This window comes from Micropterus salmoides, unplaced genomic scaffold (assembly GCF_014851395.1).
Source record: "Micropterus salmoides isolate LMB-PRFRI ecotype aquatic unplaced genomic scaffold, ASM1485139v1 Ms_hic_scaffold_15, whole genome shotgun sequence".
NCBI lineage: Eukaryota > Metazoa > Chordata > Actinopteri > Centrarchiformes > Centrarchidae > Micropterus > Micropterus salmoides.
The window spans coordinates 22,365,226-22,383,388 of record NW_024040596.1 but is presented as its reverse complement, the minus strand read 5'-3'; the positions used below and the strand labels follow the sequence as shown (position 1 = coordinate 22,383,388).

General features: G+C 40.6%; 1 protein-coding gene across 1 annotated transcript; it reads left to right on the top strand.

The window, feature by feature from the left end:
- The first annotated feature begins 8,372 nt into the window (after positions 1 to 8,372).
- olig1 (oligodendrocyte transcription factor 1) lies at positions 8,373 to 10,060 on the top strand. Its single transcript, XM_038719842.1, has one exon. The coding sequence runs from the start codon at positions 8,677 to 8,679 to the stop codon at positions 9,445 to 9,447; it is 771 nt and encodes a 256-aa protein (XP_038575770.1). The 5' UTR covers positions 8,373 to 8,676; the 3' UTR covers positions 9,448 to 10,060.
- The last annotated feature ends 8,103 nt before the right edge of the window (positions 10,061 to 18,163 follow it).

Genomic DNA, 18,163 nt, shown 5'->3' with positions numbered 1-18,163 from the left:
CATCACCTTGAGTCTTTCCATTAACTTTTTATGAAATCACTCCATCTCCAAAATTAGCTTTGTGTTTACTCCAAATACACCATACTTTGAAAAACTGTGTGTTGTGTGTTACATTTATCATGAAATGATCAAATTCTTTCAAAACACCACACTCATAGTCTCTCTCTCCCTCTCTCTTTATTGTTCTCATGCGCACCACACACATACATAGATAGACACACACATTGATGTGAAGCTCATATTTTGGTAACCAACAAAAAGTGTGTGCGTTTGTGTGTGGATGACATATGGTTTGTTGACCATCTCACAGTCTGTCTGTCCCCTGGCTGTGGCCCTGCTAGCTTCGACTGCTGCTGGCAGCTGGGACATTTGGACAAAGAAACTCAACATGACAGGATTCATGGAAACTAAAGTGCTGTTGGGACACACACACACACACACACACACACACACACACACACACACACACACACCTATGTTGAGATCTTTCATGTCTTACATTGAGGGAAATGGATGGATGGATCTGTACTTGTTACAACAGTGATTATATGATATGGACATTCTGGTCCCACTCTGGTTAGAGTTTGGTTAGGCCCAGGAACTGCTTGATAAAGGTTTGGGAAAGCTCATGGTTTGGTTTCAAATACTTTCTTAAGAGTAGGAAGTGATGGTCGCCATAGTTAACAAAAACCAATGGTGACTGTCAGTGGGAAACAGGAATCTCTATAGGTCTCCCATGTCAAATCACACACTTTTTTGACCCAAATATCTTCTATATGTTAAGAAATTGTAGCCACACTAACACACTAAGATGGCGACCATGATAAACATTATATCTGCTAAACATCAACAAGTTAAGAGTCTAATGCTGCATAGCCAGAAAATAACTTTCCTGGTTTTGAGTCCACTGTGATTATTTCTGCCTCCACAGCAGTCATACCACTATGAGATGTTGTAATAACTACAACCCCAATTTGTCAAGTTACTGAAGCCTGCTATCATGTTGCGCTGCAACATATGTCTGCTCTCTGAGTTGTTGCTTCCCCTGGGGTCCTGTTTCATAAATCAAATTAGCACCACTCACAGAATGGCTGTCATCTGATTCACAAGTAAGCTGGACAGAAGAAAACCACAGTAATATTTTCCCTTTTTTCACATTTAGGTATGCATTTAGCCATTTACTTCATAAAGTTGGGGGGGGCAAATCACCTGCTATCACACTCTCTGTAGTTAACAGTCCTCAGTGGGAGGCCAGTCATGAGTTTGGACAACATCTGTGATAAACCTGCTGCAGTTTAATCAGAGTGGAGGCTGAATGGAAAGGGAGAGTGGTGGCTGCTTCAGTCTGATCTCTCAGGACTTAGTGAGGATTTTAAAGTGCTGAGAGGCTGTGAGGAGCGGAGCACAGTGGGAGGTGAATGAGCTTCAGGAGGAGGAGGAGGAGGCTGTAAGACACAGCAGCGAGATGATTCTGGGGCTGCCTCAAGGGGGGTTGTGGGGTTTAACTGTGTGTGTGTTTGTGTGTATAATACAGGGTAGGCTGACAGATGTGTCTGTCAACGTCTGAAAGAATCATCTTACATCCACTGCATCCATCTGCCAGACTGCTGTGGCAATATTTTGTGAAATCAGAACAATGTCTTAAATGCAAAATAAAGTTCTCTTTTCATAAAACAAGAGGTAGAAAACATGACCCACCCAAAACATTATTTTAACCTTCAAACTCTTGTTGTGCAACTAAGCACAAGTTGGAAAGCGCAGTGTCATAGCTTTGGTGTTGAAACAAGCAAATATTGAACATAATATTTCAATGTATTGTTTAATAGTGTAGTATTGGAGTATTGGAGTATCAAAGAAAAATAGGGGGTATTTAAGGTGGAAATTTGGTATTTCAGAAGTTAAAAGGCATAGAAACAGGACGTAGTTTAACTTAAAAAACTGGCGTTAAAAAGAGTGTGGTGGTCACCCCGAACTTTGACAACCCCCAAAATTGGATTGAGCAAAGTTTTATCCACTGATCAATTCATTCATGGTGTAGCAAACAGAAGCAATTAGAGCACCAGACACCTTTTCCCCCAGCATCTTTCAGCTCTTCTGTGTGGATCCCTGGTCAGCTGGGAGATGTGATCCCTGCAGCGTGTCCTGGTTCTGCCTCGCGGTATCCTCACAGCTGGCCGAGCGTGAAACCTGTCCAAAGGGATGCCTCCAGGGATGATCCCGAGCAGGAAATGTCCACACAAATGTGGATACATTTTAAAATACTGTTATATTCTATGCCAAGTGAAGGTCTGCCGACCTGTACAGGGTATAACCCGCCTCTCACCCAATGTCAGCTGGGATTGGCTCCAGCATGGATAAGCGGGTATAGATAATGGATGGATGGATAGATGTTATATGCTAGATTTGAATGACTGCTCACACACAGAACTCCCAAGCGACGTTTGTCAAGGCATCATCAAAAAGATACATCAGCATTTTCAAAGTGCAACAGGGTTTTCAGCTCTGGAGGGTATTCTCAACATTTATTGAGAGATTGGAAAATATGGACATAGTATGTTCATAGTTTGGCCATCATTTTTAAAGCTTAACAAGGTAGCCTACTCTCCAAATGAATTGCTGAGAGCTCAGATTGTGTTATCAGGGCATAAGCAGTCAAATGATAGGTGGTAAACAAGCCAAATGATCTAAAACCATTTCTTTGGAAAAGTGCACTGATGTATTACAACTACAGCAAGCACAGTAAGTCAAAGTTAAAACTGTGATGGATGTTTAGCTTAGCTTTCTCATCCAAATTTTGTTTACAACATCTAACTGGTCTTATTTTTTCCATCTGACTTCTTTTTAGTGATGTCTCTGCTTTTAACTTGATGAATGCAATGTCATTTTGACTGATAGACATGACAGCCAAAACTAAGAAAATAAGATTTTCTTTCTTTAAAATGAGCAAGGAGAAGGTTTGTTAGAGTTCTTAGAGTTTCTTGAGATGCGGTGAGTGGGGTGGTGTTGAAGTGAAAATTTTCTTCAAGTTGAGACTATCCAATGTTAGAATTTCTGTTGCTAAGCCAGTTTTTGTTGTAGTCTCTTTATTTGGCAGACACATCCAATGTCTGTTCCCCTTTCTCCCGCTCAACTGCTTCTCTTTCAGAAGTCTAATTTCTGGGACGTGTATCCCCATCCATCATACTGCTATCAGCTTTCACTTTAACAGTGACTTTGGTCTCGCTGCACCGCCCTCCATACAGACAGGGATAACCTCTGAAAACCCACCCTTGGCCTTGTAGCGCAAATAAAACCCAAAAGAAACATTTCAACCTGCCCCCACAACAACTTTAACTGGGGTGCTCCTGGCCTCATTCGCTTGGTGAGAAGAAGAAGGAGCTCTGTGTTTGACTTCTGACAAGGATTCCTGTGGAAGTGTCTGTGAATCCATCATTGTCATGGTTAAATAGGATTGGGGGTTTTAGGGATACTTTGTGGGGGACGGGTTAACTAACACTCCCCTATTAGCAGCCATCTTACAAATCCCTGGTGGCATTGTTTCAGAGAGGAACATCTGCTCTAACAATAAACAATCATTGAGCTATGTTATGTTTAGGGTCATTTTAAACAACCGTAAGAAAAGGTTGGAGTACTTGACTGTCAATGTAAAACTTTAGAAAACATTCAAGAACACTTTTAAATGTCACAGAATATTCAGGCTGTTCATTTTAAAGTAAGAACACATCTACATCTTGCAGGACTTCAAATATCAGACACAACACAGCAAGCAAAAATGTAATGCCAGAAAGTGTCAGTAGAGCACTTAGCAGCATGAAATATGAATGTGGCAAATGTCCATCTGTATTTAAACAACTGTGACCAACTGAGCGTGTGCAGCTATTGAGAGTGAAGCATTTAGGCTCTCTTTCACAAAGGGCCCGAGGGCTTAAACCTTACACGCCTCCCACCTTCATTATCCCTGCCACACTATGATCAGCACCAAATGCCGACTATCCCAGGCCAGCGCTCACAAAGCATGCTGGGAAGGACAAAAGCAAACCTTCAGCCGATTGGTTCCACCTTATTAACAGCTTGTAATCTTCTCATGTCTTTGGCCAAGCCTCACAGAGCAGGAGTTAGGGCGAATAGACGAGTGTGTCCTCCGTCCTTGCTTTGATGCAGAGCAGCCTTTTTCCTCTGAAAATCCTGCTCTGTTATATTTCCATTGTTACTGCTGCACCTGTTTGCCCGCAGGACACATGGAGAAAAAGCAGTCACAGGCAACTGTTAATTTCTCATTAGACTCTGTCTGCATATTGGAAATTGAAGACAGTTTGGGGTTTCAAGCCTGTAGCAGGTGCACCTCCTTGTTTATCGCTCTGATTAGCTACTCTGTTAAAAAATGACCAGAAATACTGTTTATTAATCCAAAGAGGATTTTGCAATCTAAAATAAATGGATTAGTTGTTTTTCTGATGCAATTTACAAACTTTTTCTATGCTTCTATGCTATGTTATTTTACTTAGGCTTTTAACAGTGGTACAGCCAAAAAAATTGCAAATATGGCAAGAAATTGGTACAATTTCTATTCATTCTTGAGATCTCAGGATCACAAATTTCATGAGTCTTGTTTACCTCAGAGTTTTTGTGCGCTTTCATGTGTGTGTCCTAAAGGAGAAAGAATCAGCTGAGGTACAGCCTTGTCACTTCTTTAATTAACAATATATGTATGAAATTCTTTTCTGTTTTATTGTTTTATTTTATGTGTTTTACCTGTAAGCTGTGTTGCTGGTATAACCAGCTAGGGGACCTTATGGGAAAATGAGCTATGTGCATGCAAGTACCCAACATGCACAGTGCACGCAGTTGCCCAAGGATTATTTATTAAATTTTATCGAGTCCCAGAAACCAGTCAGTACACCTGTTCATACATGTTGGTGTCAATTGGATTATTTGATGAAAAACTATTTAGGAAAATGCTACTATGTAGATTCATACAAGGGTCCTTCCAATGTTGTACAAGACATGGTCACAAGTTTAGGTAATAAATCAGGACCTGACTTCAAGCACCATGATTTCATATCATTCTGTGCTTAGGTGGTACATTTTAACAAATTAATTTAAATTTTAAAAAATTATCACAAACTAGCTGTCACACAATGGACCTTACTGCTTTTGCAGTGAAGTGGAGGTAATTCAGCCTTTGTGAGGAGTCTCGAGATAATAATGGAGTTTGAGGAAACCACAGTAATGGATTTATTACAACTAAGAAGTACATTCATTTCTATATCACCACAACTCTGAGTATATTATTACACTTATAGCATTGCCCAACATCAACCAGTCAGACCAGTCAAATAAATGTTTTTTGTCTTTCAATCAGGAGGTTTTGAGGAACAAGCAAGACAGTCAGTGACAAACAGATAAAGACGCAGAAAATATCTGTGTAATCGTGCCAATTTGGAGAGCCTTCTTCAGACATTAACAACATTATAAGTCCTTCCACCAAGGCAACAAACAGCATCAAGTGACACACAAAAGAGCTCAATCAGACACCTGACGTAAATTGACTCCATTAAGTCAAGACTGTGTCCGGACCTGCTGCAGCCACCCTGTGGCTTGACTTAATTTGTATCCAATTATATCCATTGATTTATAATTATGCCAAACCTACTCAATTAATGAGCCAATGGAGGTTGTTTTGTGCGTGTTTTAACAAAGAAATGTCTTCTGTGCTCCGGTGGTCCAAATTGAGGAGCAAAGATTTTCAATATTTTTCTTCAAAATAATGTGTGAATATATGTGTGATTATTTATCAATATTAAAAGAGCATAAAAAAATCTCTAATAAAAAAAAACTTAGTAAGTATTTTGAAATTTAATATAACATTTGCAGTTTAAATTCCCTGCAATTCACTGATTTACTGTTTTCTATTAATGCTCATTTTCATTTCCTGCAATTTTTCACTTCAATTCCTATCATCAGAATCACATTTGGCAAACCCTAATTAATTGAAACCTTATTGTAAACTTGTAAACTTGTAGATGTAAATCTGGGTTAATCAATACTGCCTCATCAATACTGGAGATTTGTGGATTCAAAATCATAAACACAAACAACTCAAAGAAACCGCAGTGAAGAAAAGAAAAAATGCATTTCAAAAAGGAATCCATAACCATTATTTTCAGTGGTATCAGTTTGGGTGTATTTTTCATCCTGTATTGGGGGATAACTTAACCAAGGAGTTTGGCTGAGGTGTCTTCCTGTCTGTCAGCAGCAGGAAATGGCTCCACACAGACTAGGCATTTAGCTCCCAGGTGCAGACCCACCATTGGACGGCCTTGCCCAGATGGATAGTACTCCTTCCACCATAAAGACACTAGTCTTCCCCCTGCCCTGAAGCCACCGGTGCTCCTGCCCTGGTCCAGCCTCATCAAAAGGACCCTGGAAGCTGGGAGGCGGATATGCTGGGCTGCAGCCCCAAATCAAGCTCACTTTTCTTCCCCTTGTAAGTGGTGGATAAAAAAGTGGGGGAGGTGCACTTTTCTGGTAGACACCAGCTTCTTTCTTTCTCCTCTTTTCTGACTTCTGTATGTTAGGCTCCTTGCAGGTGTCCCTTTTTTCTCTCTTGACACTGAAACCAGATCCCATAATACAGCCAAAACCATCACCACTTGTTTTCTTTCATTACTCAGTTTATTACCTCTCATTGTCAGACAGGCACTAGAAATCAAATTGAGCTCACAGGCGCACACACACACACACACACACACACACACACACACACACACACACGTACACATTCATCCTAGCTGCCTGCACTCTGTTCTCCTGCAGGTGCGAGGGCCATCCGCCTGGCTCTTTTCAGGAGGCCCTCCCTTTCCTGTCCGTCTGCAGCCGTCCATTCAGCTTCAATCACAGCACCAGCCGGACGCCACCGGACCACTGGCAGGGAAGGGAAGCGCCTCCACACACATCTTTCACTTGTTGAACGACAACAGAAGAGCGGCTGGGGAAAAAAAGAAAGGGTCTTCCTCCTCTGCATCTCCTTCTGCTTTCATCATAAACAACTTGCTTTCTGTTTGTAACGGTGCTGTCCTTCCCCTCTTACCCCCGCCTTCCTTTTCTCCCCCTCAGATGGGCTTTTACAAGGAGGAGGGGGGAAGGAGTGCAAAAAGAGGACGGCCAGGCTCACTGTGCAACGGAGTGATGTCGAGGTCTTTTTGTGACTCATGAATGGCACATTTGAGGTTTTCAGCCTTGCTCGGTGCCCCAAGCCAGCTTCACCTGTGGTTGGAGTCAATTGGTCTGTTGTCTGCCTGTCTGGAACCGTGCCCAGCTCTCTGCCAGCCAATTTGGTTAGCGCAGCCGCTCAGAACTGAGCAACAATAACGTCCACCTCAAAACCATCAATTAACTCCAGCTACACAATGATGTATCCATTCACTGTTTGCCAAAACTGTTCTCTGACACGATTAGTACCCATGCTAATACTGCTAATACCTGCTCTCTGTCACATAACAAAGTACTGATGATTTTAATGGCTTCCAAGTTGTTAATTGCTTCTAGTGGTAAATTCCATTAAACTCACAATGTTGTTTTTTGTGTGTGTGCTTTCAATTAGCTTCAGACAAAGAAAAAGTGAAAGCAGTGTTACTCATGGTGTCAGGTACTAACAAGAGTCTACAGCTAGACCGACGGCTCTGAGAGGCTGCGTTTAGGCACAGCGGTGCTTTGGTGCTAAAAGTACATCTGAGGATGACGCGAATGTCATTAGTTTTGCAGGTATTTAGTCATAAACCAAAGTTTTGGACATACTAAAAACTTCAGTCAGGAGATCACAAAAGGGATTCATCATCTGGGGACTATGGATGTTATGAACAAAAACATTAGGATTTTATAGCTATTCAATAGATATTTGAAAGTGGAAAAGGACCAACATGGCCATAAAAAACTTGTGAGAGCTTGTAATGTAATAACCCACCTGTCTTAAGCGTCTGTCACTCCTTCTGGTTGCATTTATTAGAATTTTATATCCAGTACAATCTACATAGAAGTAATTACTTGCTTATGTGCACGGAAAGCCGCTTCTTTACTTATTTTACTTTGATTATGTAAAAACAAACAAATATGATGTCAGGACACAGGACTTTTTATCTTTAGATAATCCACATGTTTTCTATCTCATCACTGAGATAAAAAAGTGCTATTTGGAAAACTGCCTCTACTTTTGCTGTCTGATCATATCAAAAACACAGTAAACAAGTAAAAGTTAATTAGAGTCTTTAACTTTATCGTGCTCATGTTCAGTAAAATGTCAAAAGTTAGAGTGAGTTTGTAATGTGTTGGGGAGGAGTTGAGCTGAGGTGGGGGTATGTGAGGGGAGCATTTAGCTCACTTATCCACTGTGTGAGCTGTCATTCTCACCACACGCAGCTGTGGAAATGAGATAAAACTGAGCAGCCACTTTAGGAAGCTCTCACTCAGCCAGAAACCTCTGAAGCCCAGAAGTAAAAACGTTTGGTGACTTGTTATAGTGCTGGATGGCAGCTGTTTTCTGCAAGCATAGGCGAGATCAACAGGAGGACGGCAGTTTCTGGATTTTTCAAAAGCAGAAGTGAAGTACTTTTGTCTTTCACATTTGATCTTTTGCTGGAGACATTTTTAACTACACACTAGCACACCTCTGAAGAGACTATGAATGTGCTGTCAAACCAGGTGATCAGGGCCCAGGAGCAGTCTCTACCTCTCTGTGGCCCCACGTCTGTCCAGGATTTATCCCACTGCCCTCCAGGGTTCAACCTGACCTCCCGCCTAAATGCTGCACCCATGCTTGGCCTCCAGAGTGGCCAAAGATCAACCAAACCTCAGAGGGAGCTGAGCCCAGAGGAGCAGCAGGAGCTCAGGAGGAAGATCAATAGCAGGGAGAGGAAGCGGATGCAGGATTTAAACATCGCCATGGATGCCCTGAGGGAGGTCATGGTGCCTTACGCCTCCTCGCCATCTTCTGCCTCCTCCTCTCAGTCCCACCAGCCCGGAGCCCCTCCAGGCCGCAGGCTTTCCAAGATCTCCACCCTGGTTCTGGCCAGAAACTACATCCTCCTCTTGGGTTCATCTTTGCAGGAGATGCGGCGGCTGCTAGGGGAGGTAAGCGTTGGGATGGGGATGAACACAGGACCGGTCCCCCGGCTGCTGTTTGCTGGAGGTTGGCCCCTCATCTCTGGCCCCAGCCAGCTCCTCCTCACCCAGGAGTCCCTCCTCACCTCAGCAGCCCCCTCCTCCACTTCCTCCACTTCATCGTCCTCGGCTGCTAAATGTACCCTGTTATCTCCGGGACCCATGGACGCCTCGCTGGCTCCTATGCAGTGGAGCTCTACAGGGGCCTCAGGAGGGCCCCTGTGCCCGTGTGGAGTCTGCAGACTGCCTAGATTTAGCCATTCAACTCCGGCTCCAAGATTCCCAAAGTGACACCATGAAGTTGAAGTTGAAAAGGATTTCCCGAAGAACGGACTTGATGACTGTTACATGTATGGAACTTTTTTATATGAATTGTTATTTTTCTAATATTTTTAACACATTTATAATATCTTCCTGTAATTACTCACGATTATCCTTTGATCCTTTCAAACCTAATGGATCTATTCTGTATTTGGTAGGACAGTTTTTTGATGAAGTAAGTCTAACAATCCCCTTTTTGTTTCAGAGAGAAGTTGTAATGCATTACTTCTCTTATGTCACAAACAAAGAAACAATTGACTACTTTGATGATTTTTGTAGAAAGCGTAAGCTGTAATGACTGATTGCAGTGTTGTAGAGTGTTGGGTGAAAGATGTTGACAATTTTAGGCACCCACAAGTGGAGAGGGCCCAAATCAAGGACTGAAATAAAAAATAATAATTTTTAAAAGATCTGAAACACCTATTCTCAGTTTCTTGCTGTGAGCAATATACACAAACTAGCAGAATAGCAGCCAAAGTGGTTTTGTTATTTTCACACAAAGGATTTCTGTAAGTGTGTTTTGTCTGTGCTCTTTTCAAGGAGTTTAAAGTGGGCAGAGTTGTGTTATAAAATGGTAATTTATTTCCACGCTCTAATTACAGTTAAGCAATATACTTTAAGTATCTGAAGACAGTTCTTTTATTGTTTCCATTTTTTTTCTAACTCTCACTTTAATTGTTGCTTATTGTTTAATGTCTATTTAATATTATTTAGAAAAACTTTGTAAGAAAGCCCAGCATTTATACCTATGCTATGTGTGTGTGTGTGTGTGTGTGTGTGTGTGTGTGTGTGTGTGTGTGTGTGTGTGTGTGTGGTGTGTGTGTGTGTGTGTGAGAGGGAGCGGTAGCGAGCATGCAGGTGTGCGTTGGAGAGAAGTTGAGAATAAGATTCCACACTAAATACAGATTCGAATTCTTGGTGCAGTGGTGGTCTGAAGTTTAGAGAGGCAGAGACTCGTAGGTGGAAGGTTACAGGTTTGATCTTCGGATAGTGAGACCCAGTGCGAGGCCCTGAACCCCCATCCTCTCCAGTGGAGCTTTCAAGCGACAATGTGTGTAACTAAGTGAGTGTGATCAGACACCTCTCAGAAATACGGGCCTGGCTAAATCAAGATAAAAGTCACTAAATTAAATGTTCTGAATTAGTGTGCATACTAAAAACTGCTTGATTTCTGAGAATACTTTCAATTGTTTTGGCGTAGTGATGGACAATATTGTCCCACAATACAATGTACAAGGGAAATGAAATAGAAAATTAAGATAAATGGTGGGTCGAGGCGAAACAGCTCCAGGAATCTCTCTGAAAACAAACAAACAAAAAATTATTACATTTTAAGGAAAACCTTTTGCTGTTCTCTTTGTGAAGTTTAATTGGTATTTAAAAGTCACAGTTGTATTGATGGTACAGTGCATTTTATTAAAATTTTGCATAGTACTTTGGGAATCAGGATAAATTATGCTGTATATGCAGTATATAGTAAGGAACTGGAACACAGTCAAAGTGCATCATAGAGAAACCACGTGTGTTTATCATTCAACATGCAGCTGTTTGTGCAATATGTATGTCTGACTCCTCCTTTCTCTTTAGAAAGTAATCTAGCTGGCTCTTCACAATGCTGCAACTAGCTTGCCTTCAGATCAGGTGCATCTGATGACTTAAACAATTCGGAATGGGCTCAGCCCCTCATACCTATAGACCTTATATGCCATCCTGTGCTCTCCCCTCTCAGTATACAGGACTTCTCTCCGTCCCCACAGTTATAAAGAAGTCAGCTGGCAGCAGCGCCTTTTCCTATCATGCCCCTTCTTCTGGTATAACCTTCCTGCTGATATGAGACAGTGTGAGGCCTTTAAATCCAAACTTAAAACTTTTCATCTTAACTTTCAGCCCTGCTGGGACCTCTCTCCCTCCCCTGGCTGTCGGGGCCTCATTCCAGATGTTTTGGATCTGGATCCAAGAGATTCAGGCTCTCCTCTTGTCCCTCTCTCTCCCTCTGTATGTGTCTGTTCCTTTTCCCTAGCTGTCTGATTGATGTGCTTGGGCTTTGCCTCTTGTGTGTTTGTGTAGTCTGTTCTCTTGCAGGTCTCCATGGAGGTCATGTGATTCAGGTCGGTTTGGCAGCACTCGTTCAAGGTCCTCCTGGATCTATGTTCTGTATAGTTCACAATCTACCTATAATTTTGTCATCCTGATTGTCCATATAGCAATTTTACTATCTAGTCTGTCCATCCTGGGTGAGAGATCCCACCCTTTATTGCTCTAACTGAGATTTTCTCCAATCCTTGTTAAAGCAAAATGGGCCAGGAAAGGATGTATTTTGATGGTGAACATTTTACTGATATGTTCAGTATCAACATTTTGTGAATTGTTAATTAACAGTATTTCCTCATTTGGTTGGTAAAAATTAAAATCCGGGTAACATTTAAGCTGGGGTGGGCAATGTTTGGAGAACTAGCAAGAGACAGTTAGTTTTTATAAGTATCCAACCAAAACACATTCTCATGCACAATCAGTACACCAGCAGAGTGCGTGCAGGTAGGCGGTTTAGGACAAATGAAATGTTCGGGCCATGCTTATGATAGTCCAGAGACAGCCAGAGATACTTGATTTTTTTTTGTGTCAGAGCATTTTATTTATTGATTGCTGTCGGGATATAAAAACTATACCATGATGGTGTCTGAATGACTAATTTCTTTTTAGAATTGGTCCAGTAGATTGCCTCAACTGGCAGATGTAAAACTGGCTGCAATGTCTGCAACGTAATCCTTTGCCTAAACCATTGGAGCTCGTTTCATTGCTGCTGTGTAAAGCATCTACTGGACCACTTCCAAAACTTTTTGTACCTAGTAGTCATTTAGACCCCCCTCAAATAAGACCCCCCTATGTAAAAATAGGTTTAAAAATTACCCTTTGAAATTTTTTACTTATGACCCCTCGCTTTTCTCTGGTCAGTACTGCATTGCCTGCTGTTTCACAATACCTTGAGAGGTGATTCACTCATAGTAAATGAATGGGGGCAAACCTCTCCTTGCGCCTTGCCATGTTCATTGAGCCTTCATCGTTGACGCTGACGAGATGCTGAGCTGAAAAGCTTCTTCCACCCTCTACACCACCCCAAAATAGTGAAACAGTCCTCATCTCTTCCCCTATTCATCGCCCCAACAAGCAAAAGATCAAAACCCAACCGTGTAATTACTGCGCCGCAGAAAGGAGGCCTTTTGGTTATTAGCCCCTTCTCTCTCCTCCATCCTCAAATTCAAATGTTTCTCTGTGTTAAGGAGCCGGGATGGGTGATTTGGTGCTACTTATTACACTCAATCCACAATATGTTCAAACGCCCAGAAAATGTGTTGCGCTGAATGGGGTTCACTCCTGCAAACTCGCCACCCCTCTGGAAGAAAGCCGGCAGCCTCATTCTGAGCAAGAATAAGAGGCGCTGGTGGGAGGGAGGATATTCTCAGCCACAACCTGGCCCTTGGCGCAGCCTGCATGAATAATTATAATGAAAATAATCATAATCATAATGCTGATAAAATACTCAAAATAATTGCTACCCCAGAATAAGGGGATTATGGAGGGTAGATATGTGAATAGTGGCGAGTGAAAGGACGGGAATCTATTAGCATCAGGGAGGACAAAAGAGGAGCTGGATGCCATTAAGTGAGATTAAGCTAAATAAGGCTTGATTTTCTTACAAGGAAAAGAAGGAAGGAGAAGAGGGTGAGAGTGAAGGACGAAGGGAGGGGGAGGGAGGGATAGCCTGATTCATAGATCAAAGTAAGATGGCCAAACTTCATGTTTTTCATTTACATATAGCTGCTTTATCTCTGAAGGGATTAGCTACCTTGCTATTTTCTCCGGGTTGCTCTCTATTCTGCCACCTTTGCTCACCATCCATTTCCTCCTGCTCTCAGGATGGTGCAGCCCTTCTTCTTTTCTTTTTCTTTTTTTTTTTAAATTTGCCTCCTTAATTTCTCCCCCTCTCATTCTTTGCTCTTTCTCTCTGTTTCTCCAAGAGGCTCTCACTTTCTCGTGTTTGGTGGTTTCATTGTTGCAGCGACGCAGGGGTCTGGTCAGTCTTTGTGTTAGCACTTTAACTCATCTCCATTTCATCACTGTTGTTCAATGAGGCGAGGAGAGCTCCTAAGACAATACACACACACACACACACACACACACACATACACGCACACACACAGTTCACTGTGGAATCACAGAAAAAGCAGTTTTCTAGAAATATTACTTTTCCCTCAATTTAACCAGATAAAATGTTTAAATCTTTTTAGATACCTGGATAACAGGCCAACATGAGAACATTGCTAAAACAATAAATCCAATGCAGACATAAACAGGCTTTAACAAATGTCATATGGTACAAAAGAGAATAAATAATACTCAGTTAAGATTCACAAACGGGTACGAAGTAAACACAATAAATTAGAAGCATTGACCAAGAGGGTTCTCTTTGAGATCATTTGACCTGAATTTAGCGGTAATCAGCTCTGGCAAGTCCTAGTTCTTTTATGAGAAGTCCTCTTTGCTTAACCATATACATGTGACTGTGGTGTACAGGGATATACACTCTACACAGCAAATAAAAAATAAGTTTAAATGTTCAACATGTATTTTGGCTTCTTTTTTATTCTTGGGACCTTTATTCTCTCACTAAAGTTATTCATGTATTGATCTACACATAAACTGTGTTTCTCATTTTCATTTTTTTTTTTAACATAATCCTTTCTCTGCTGCAGCTGTCCCAGATGGTGCATCTATGAATTCTTACATGAAATAAAAAAATAAGACAGGATAATGAGTCATTTTATCTACCTTATATTAAGGTTGTATTATAAGGTTATTTTTAGAAAAGAATTGTCTTGCCTTTTTAGCACAAAGAAGCATTTGATTCATTCATGTGTTGGGAGACCATTGTGATTTAAACTACACACAGGTAAGATTCTTGCTCTGCTGAAAATAAATGTCTAATTTCAATTTCAAGTTAAAGTTGTGTCCGAGATTTCTAAATTGCTCCCGAATCTCAGATTTTTTTTCAGTGAATCAAATGAAATGGCCATTCAACCTGATTAGTCTAGTCTAAAGTACAAACCAATCAGTGCAGCTACTGTATAGTTGGTACAGTATTAGACTGCAGGTGACCATGGCAACTGTATGCTACAGCTGCTAAGTTCAGCCACCTCTTACTGGTGAAAGTTAACATAACAGTGGGCTTAACTGGCTGTCAAACAAAACAAAAAAAAGAATATTTGAGCTCAGCTTTTCTTTTTGCCGGTGGCCAAAGCCAAGTATCCCAGGAAGAAACTGTGACCACAGTCACATGATTATTATGTTTATCATGATGACAAAGATCCCGTAAGGCGAGACACCACAGTCAAATATGCTTTTCCCCCAACTTTACTCATATCACAATAAAACTTTACGTGCGGAAAGTATACATAAATAGAAGCTTTTTTTAACATTACATTTACAATATGCAGTGATGCATACACAAACACATCTATTTCCAGCACATTTATAGGAGTTAGATGTATATTTTGGTTTTATTGTGATAATATACCAAACGGTCAGACATTTACAGAATGGTTTGTCAAAATATTGTTTTTCATAGATTTAAATTAACTACCACTCATTTGTGTAACAGACCCTATTTTCAACATATTTACAGATAAAATACTACATTAAACAAGAATGATTAAAAAAAAATTTTTTCAAAGAAAAAAATCTAACTGCCAAGAAAATGACACTTATTATAAAAATTACTGTTTGTCACATGAACACATCTCTTATATATGATATATGGACTAAATAACATTGTGCTCTTGAAAACAAGCTTTCAAATGGTATATGATTCAATATGGAGAGACTGGTCCAACCATTTCAATGTCACCTTATTGAATTGATTTATTTTTTTCACCAATAATTTATGAATTTATGTTTTGAAAGGCACTGACAAACAATGACATCCTGCTGATAAGAGCATCAGGGCAATTCCTAAAGACCTATTTTGATGTTTATTTTAGAGGACTTACTGCAGAGGAATTATGTATATATTGAATTTTAACATTTTATCAATAACCACAATCTGTCTAACCATAACCAAGTGTTTTAGTTGCCTAACCTTAACCGTACTGTATTGTTGTGTATCGCAGAAAATGTACCATTGTTGTCAGTGAATGTAACATCTAATATCAGCTTTCTTCTCTGGCCTTTGTATAAGCATGATAATTATCCTGATATTGAAAACAAATGGAGTGGCAAAGAAAACACTACTCCGCTTTGTGCTTTGGCATTATTTGCTTCCACCTTGTCTGTTATTTCTGTATACCGGTACACTCCAAGTACTTTTTTACATGCATAACAAAGACTGAAACAGAGCCATTCATGTGTTGAACTAGACTTTTCTGTCAGATATTCAGAAGTCCTTGCATATACAGATTTGTAACATTCAGTAAATCATCAACTGTACAGAACCAGTGGGGGTAAAGCTTTGTTCTAACACTCAATGCCAAACTGCCTTGACATTTAAAAAGCATTTCTTTGTGTATTCATTTGGATTTCAGCTGAAGCATGTTGTTGTGTATCCAACCAGTCACTTTACACTCCAACATGTGTCTCTAATGTGAATCGTACACATTGTCTTACACTGTCCCCTCTCCTACAGCCTCTCATCTCAGAGTGTTGTTTGCCTCCGGTTCTTTGTCGTACTGTTTCATAGCACTTAACCAGTCAACGTGGGGAGTCCTTGGCTTAGGAAGTCCTGAGCCATAAATTTCATCTCCACAATGAGCAGAGCACAGGGGCTGGTCAGGACCCCCATTTACTTTCTAACCCAGCTTTTATTCATTCCCTCCCTAAATAACATCAGGCCCTCCTGTGCTGTCCCACCCTGAAATTCCCGATCCCCTCTGTCACCCCTTTTTTCTCAGACCGAGCCGATACAACAGAGTTACTGCTGAGCCCGCCGGCCCGCTCATTAAGCATCGTGTTCTCTCCCACCCATTCCAGCCCTCTGTCCTATTCACACCACGGTCCTCATTACAACTTTACAGGCCACCATCAACCGTCACCTCATTACCCTTATCGAACGGCTAAATGACGGGCTGAGATTGTGTGTGGTCATAAGAGACATATTGTCATTACAAAATCTGAAATTATTTCTAAAATGTTGGTTTAGGGATGATATAAGGCAGATTTTAAGTTACATAAATTGAATAAATCAGTTTTTACGTGTTGATATTGCAGATGATAATAGCTAAAAAACCTAACTCAAACTGAGACACCATAATAATCCTTCATCACTAATAAATGTATTTATTTGTTTATCAAATTGCATATAATAAAAAAAGATAAACATTTATTTCAAAAGTATGTACATATGAAAGAGAGTGAGAATTATTAGATAACAACAAAAACACTGAGACATTGCTAAAAAAATAACAAGAGAAAACAAAAACATTATACCTATGAAAAAAATACTACTTCAGTTTTCACTGAAAAGAGAAATCACTCATCTGTTCGGGCTGGCCCAAGTCTTTCATGGGCCCTAGGACCCAAGTTAGTTATGTAATATGCTGCTTTGTAATATTTACGACAATGTCAAAAAGAGCAGGCAAAAGGGCAGGCTTCGATTGTGATATTAGAAAGTGAGACATAATGTATCTGGCAGGCACCATAGCATGCAACAATTGTATGAAGTGTCCAAATAATATTTTCTGTCTAATAATCAAAAGTTAGCCCAATGGGGAAGTTAATCATACATATGTGAGATGTATGGATTTTTCCCATACTTTGTCTAAAGAGGCTTAGGTATTTTGATCACACATTTATTTATAGTTATATATAGTATAGTATAGTATAGTTATATTTTCAGTTCATAGACCACACACATATGCTGCTTTCTCTGTGGATTGTATTGTATGATGTGATGCCACACACTCATCTTCTCTGTGAGCATTCATCTGCATGATCTCTAACTTGCACAGCCTCTGAGATTCATTTTGGATCCTGTAAACTGTTGCATGTGTTAAATGTTGGACAGCAGGATTACAATTCCTCCAAAAAAACCGAGTACGTCTTTGCTGCTGGATACTGAGATTGAGAAAAAAGAAACAACAATATTGATTTGTTCTAGTGTTTTAAGTGAGTATGATAATGTAACTTAAATCACACCACTCATCCAAGTTACATGTCTCAGCAATTGATTTTGATGATACTATGACTGGAACCAAGTGGGTACCTGTAAAGGGAAGAAAACAAATATATAACTTTAGGGCAGTCTGGTAGCAATTACCTAAAGCCACATATGCAGTTTGAAAACAGGCTAAGTAAGTGAAAACACTTTTATGGTTCTTAAAAATATATATGTGTGACTGTGTGTCGCTGTGGTAATGAACCCCTGGCCCTCAGTTTGCCCTCTGAACCCTCGGTGGCCTTGGAAGCAGGAATTCCAGTTAACACATCACAGATCAGTTTTCTTTTCTTCTTGTTTTGTGTTTCTGTCACTTCTCGCCAAATGTCGGCTGAGTGTCGACGAGGCCTGACAGCCACCAGCCCTCTCTCTCCTCTGTTTTCCTGTCTTCTTTCTTCCCTTCCTTTCTCTCGCTCCTCTGTTTGGGATCCTCTTTCTTGCCTCCTTTTCTGCTTAATTGAGTTGTTTGGCCGGCGGGCTTGT

Excerpts from the sequence above, each read along its gene's own strand:
- olig1 (XM_038719842.1), top strand. The coding sequence starts at position 8,677 with ATGAATGTGCTGTCAAACCAGGTGATCAGGGCCCAGGAGCAGTCTCTA.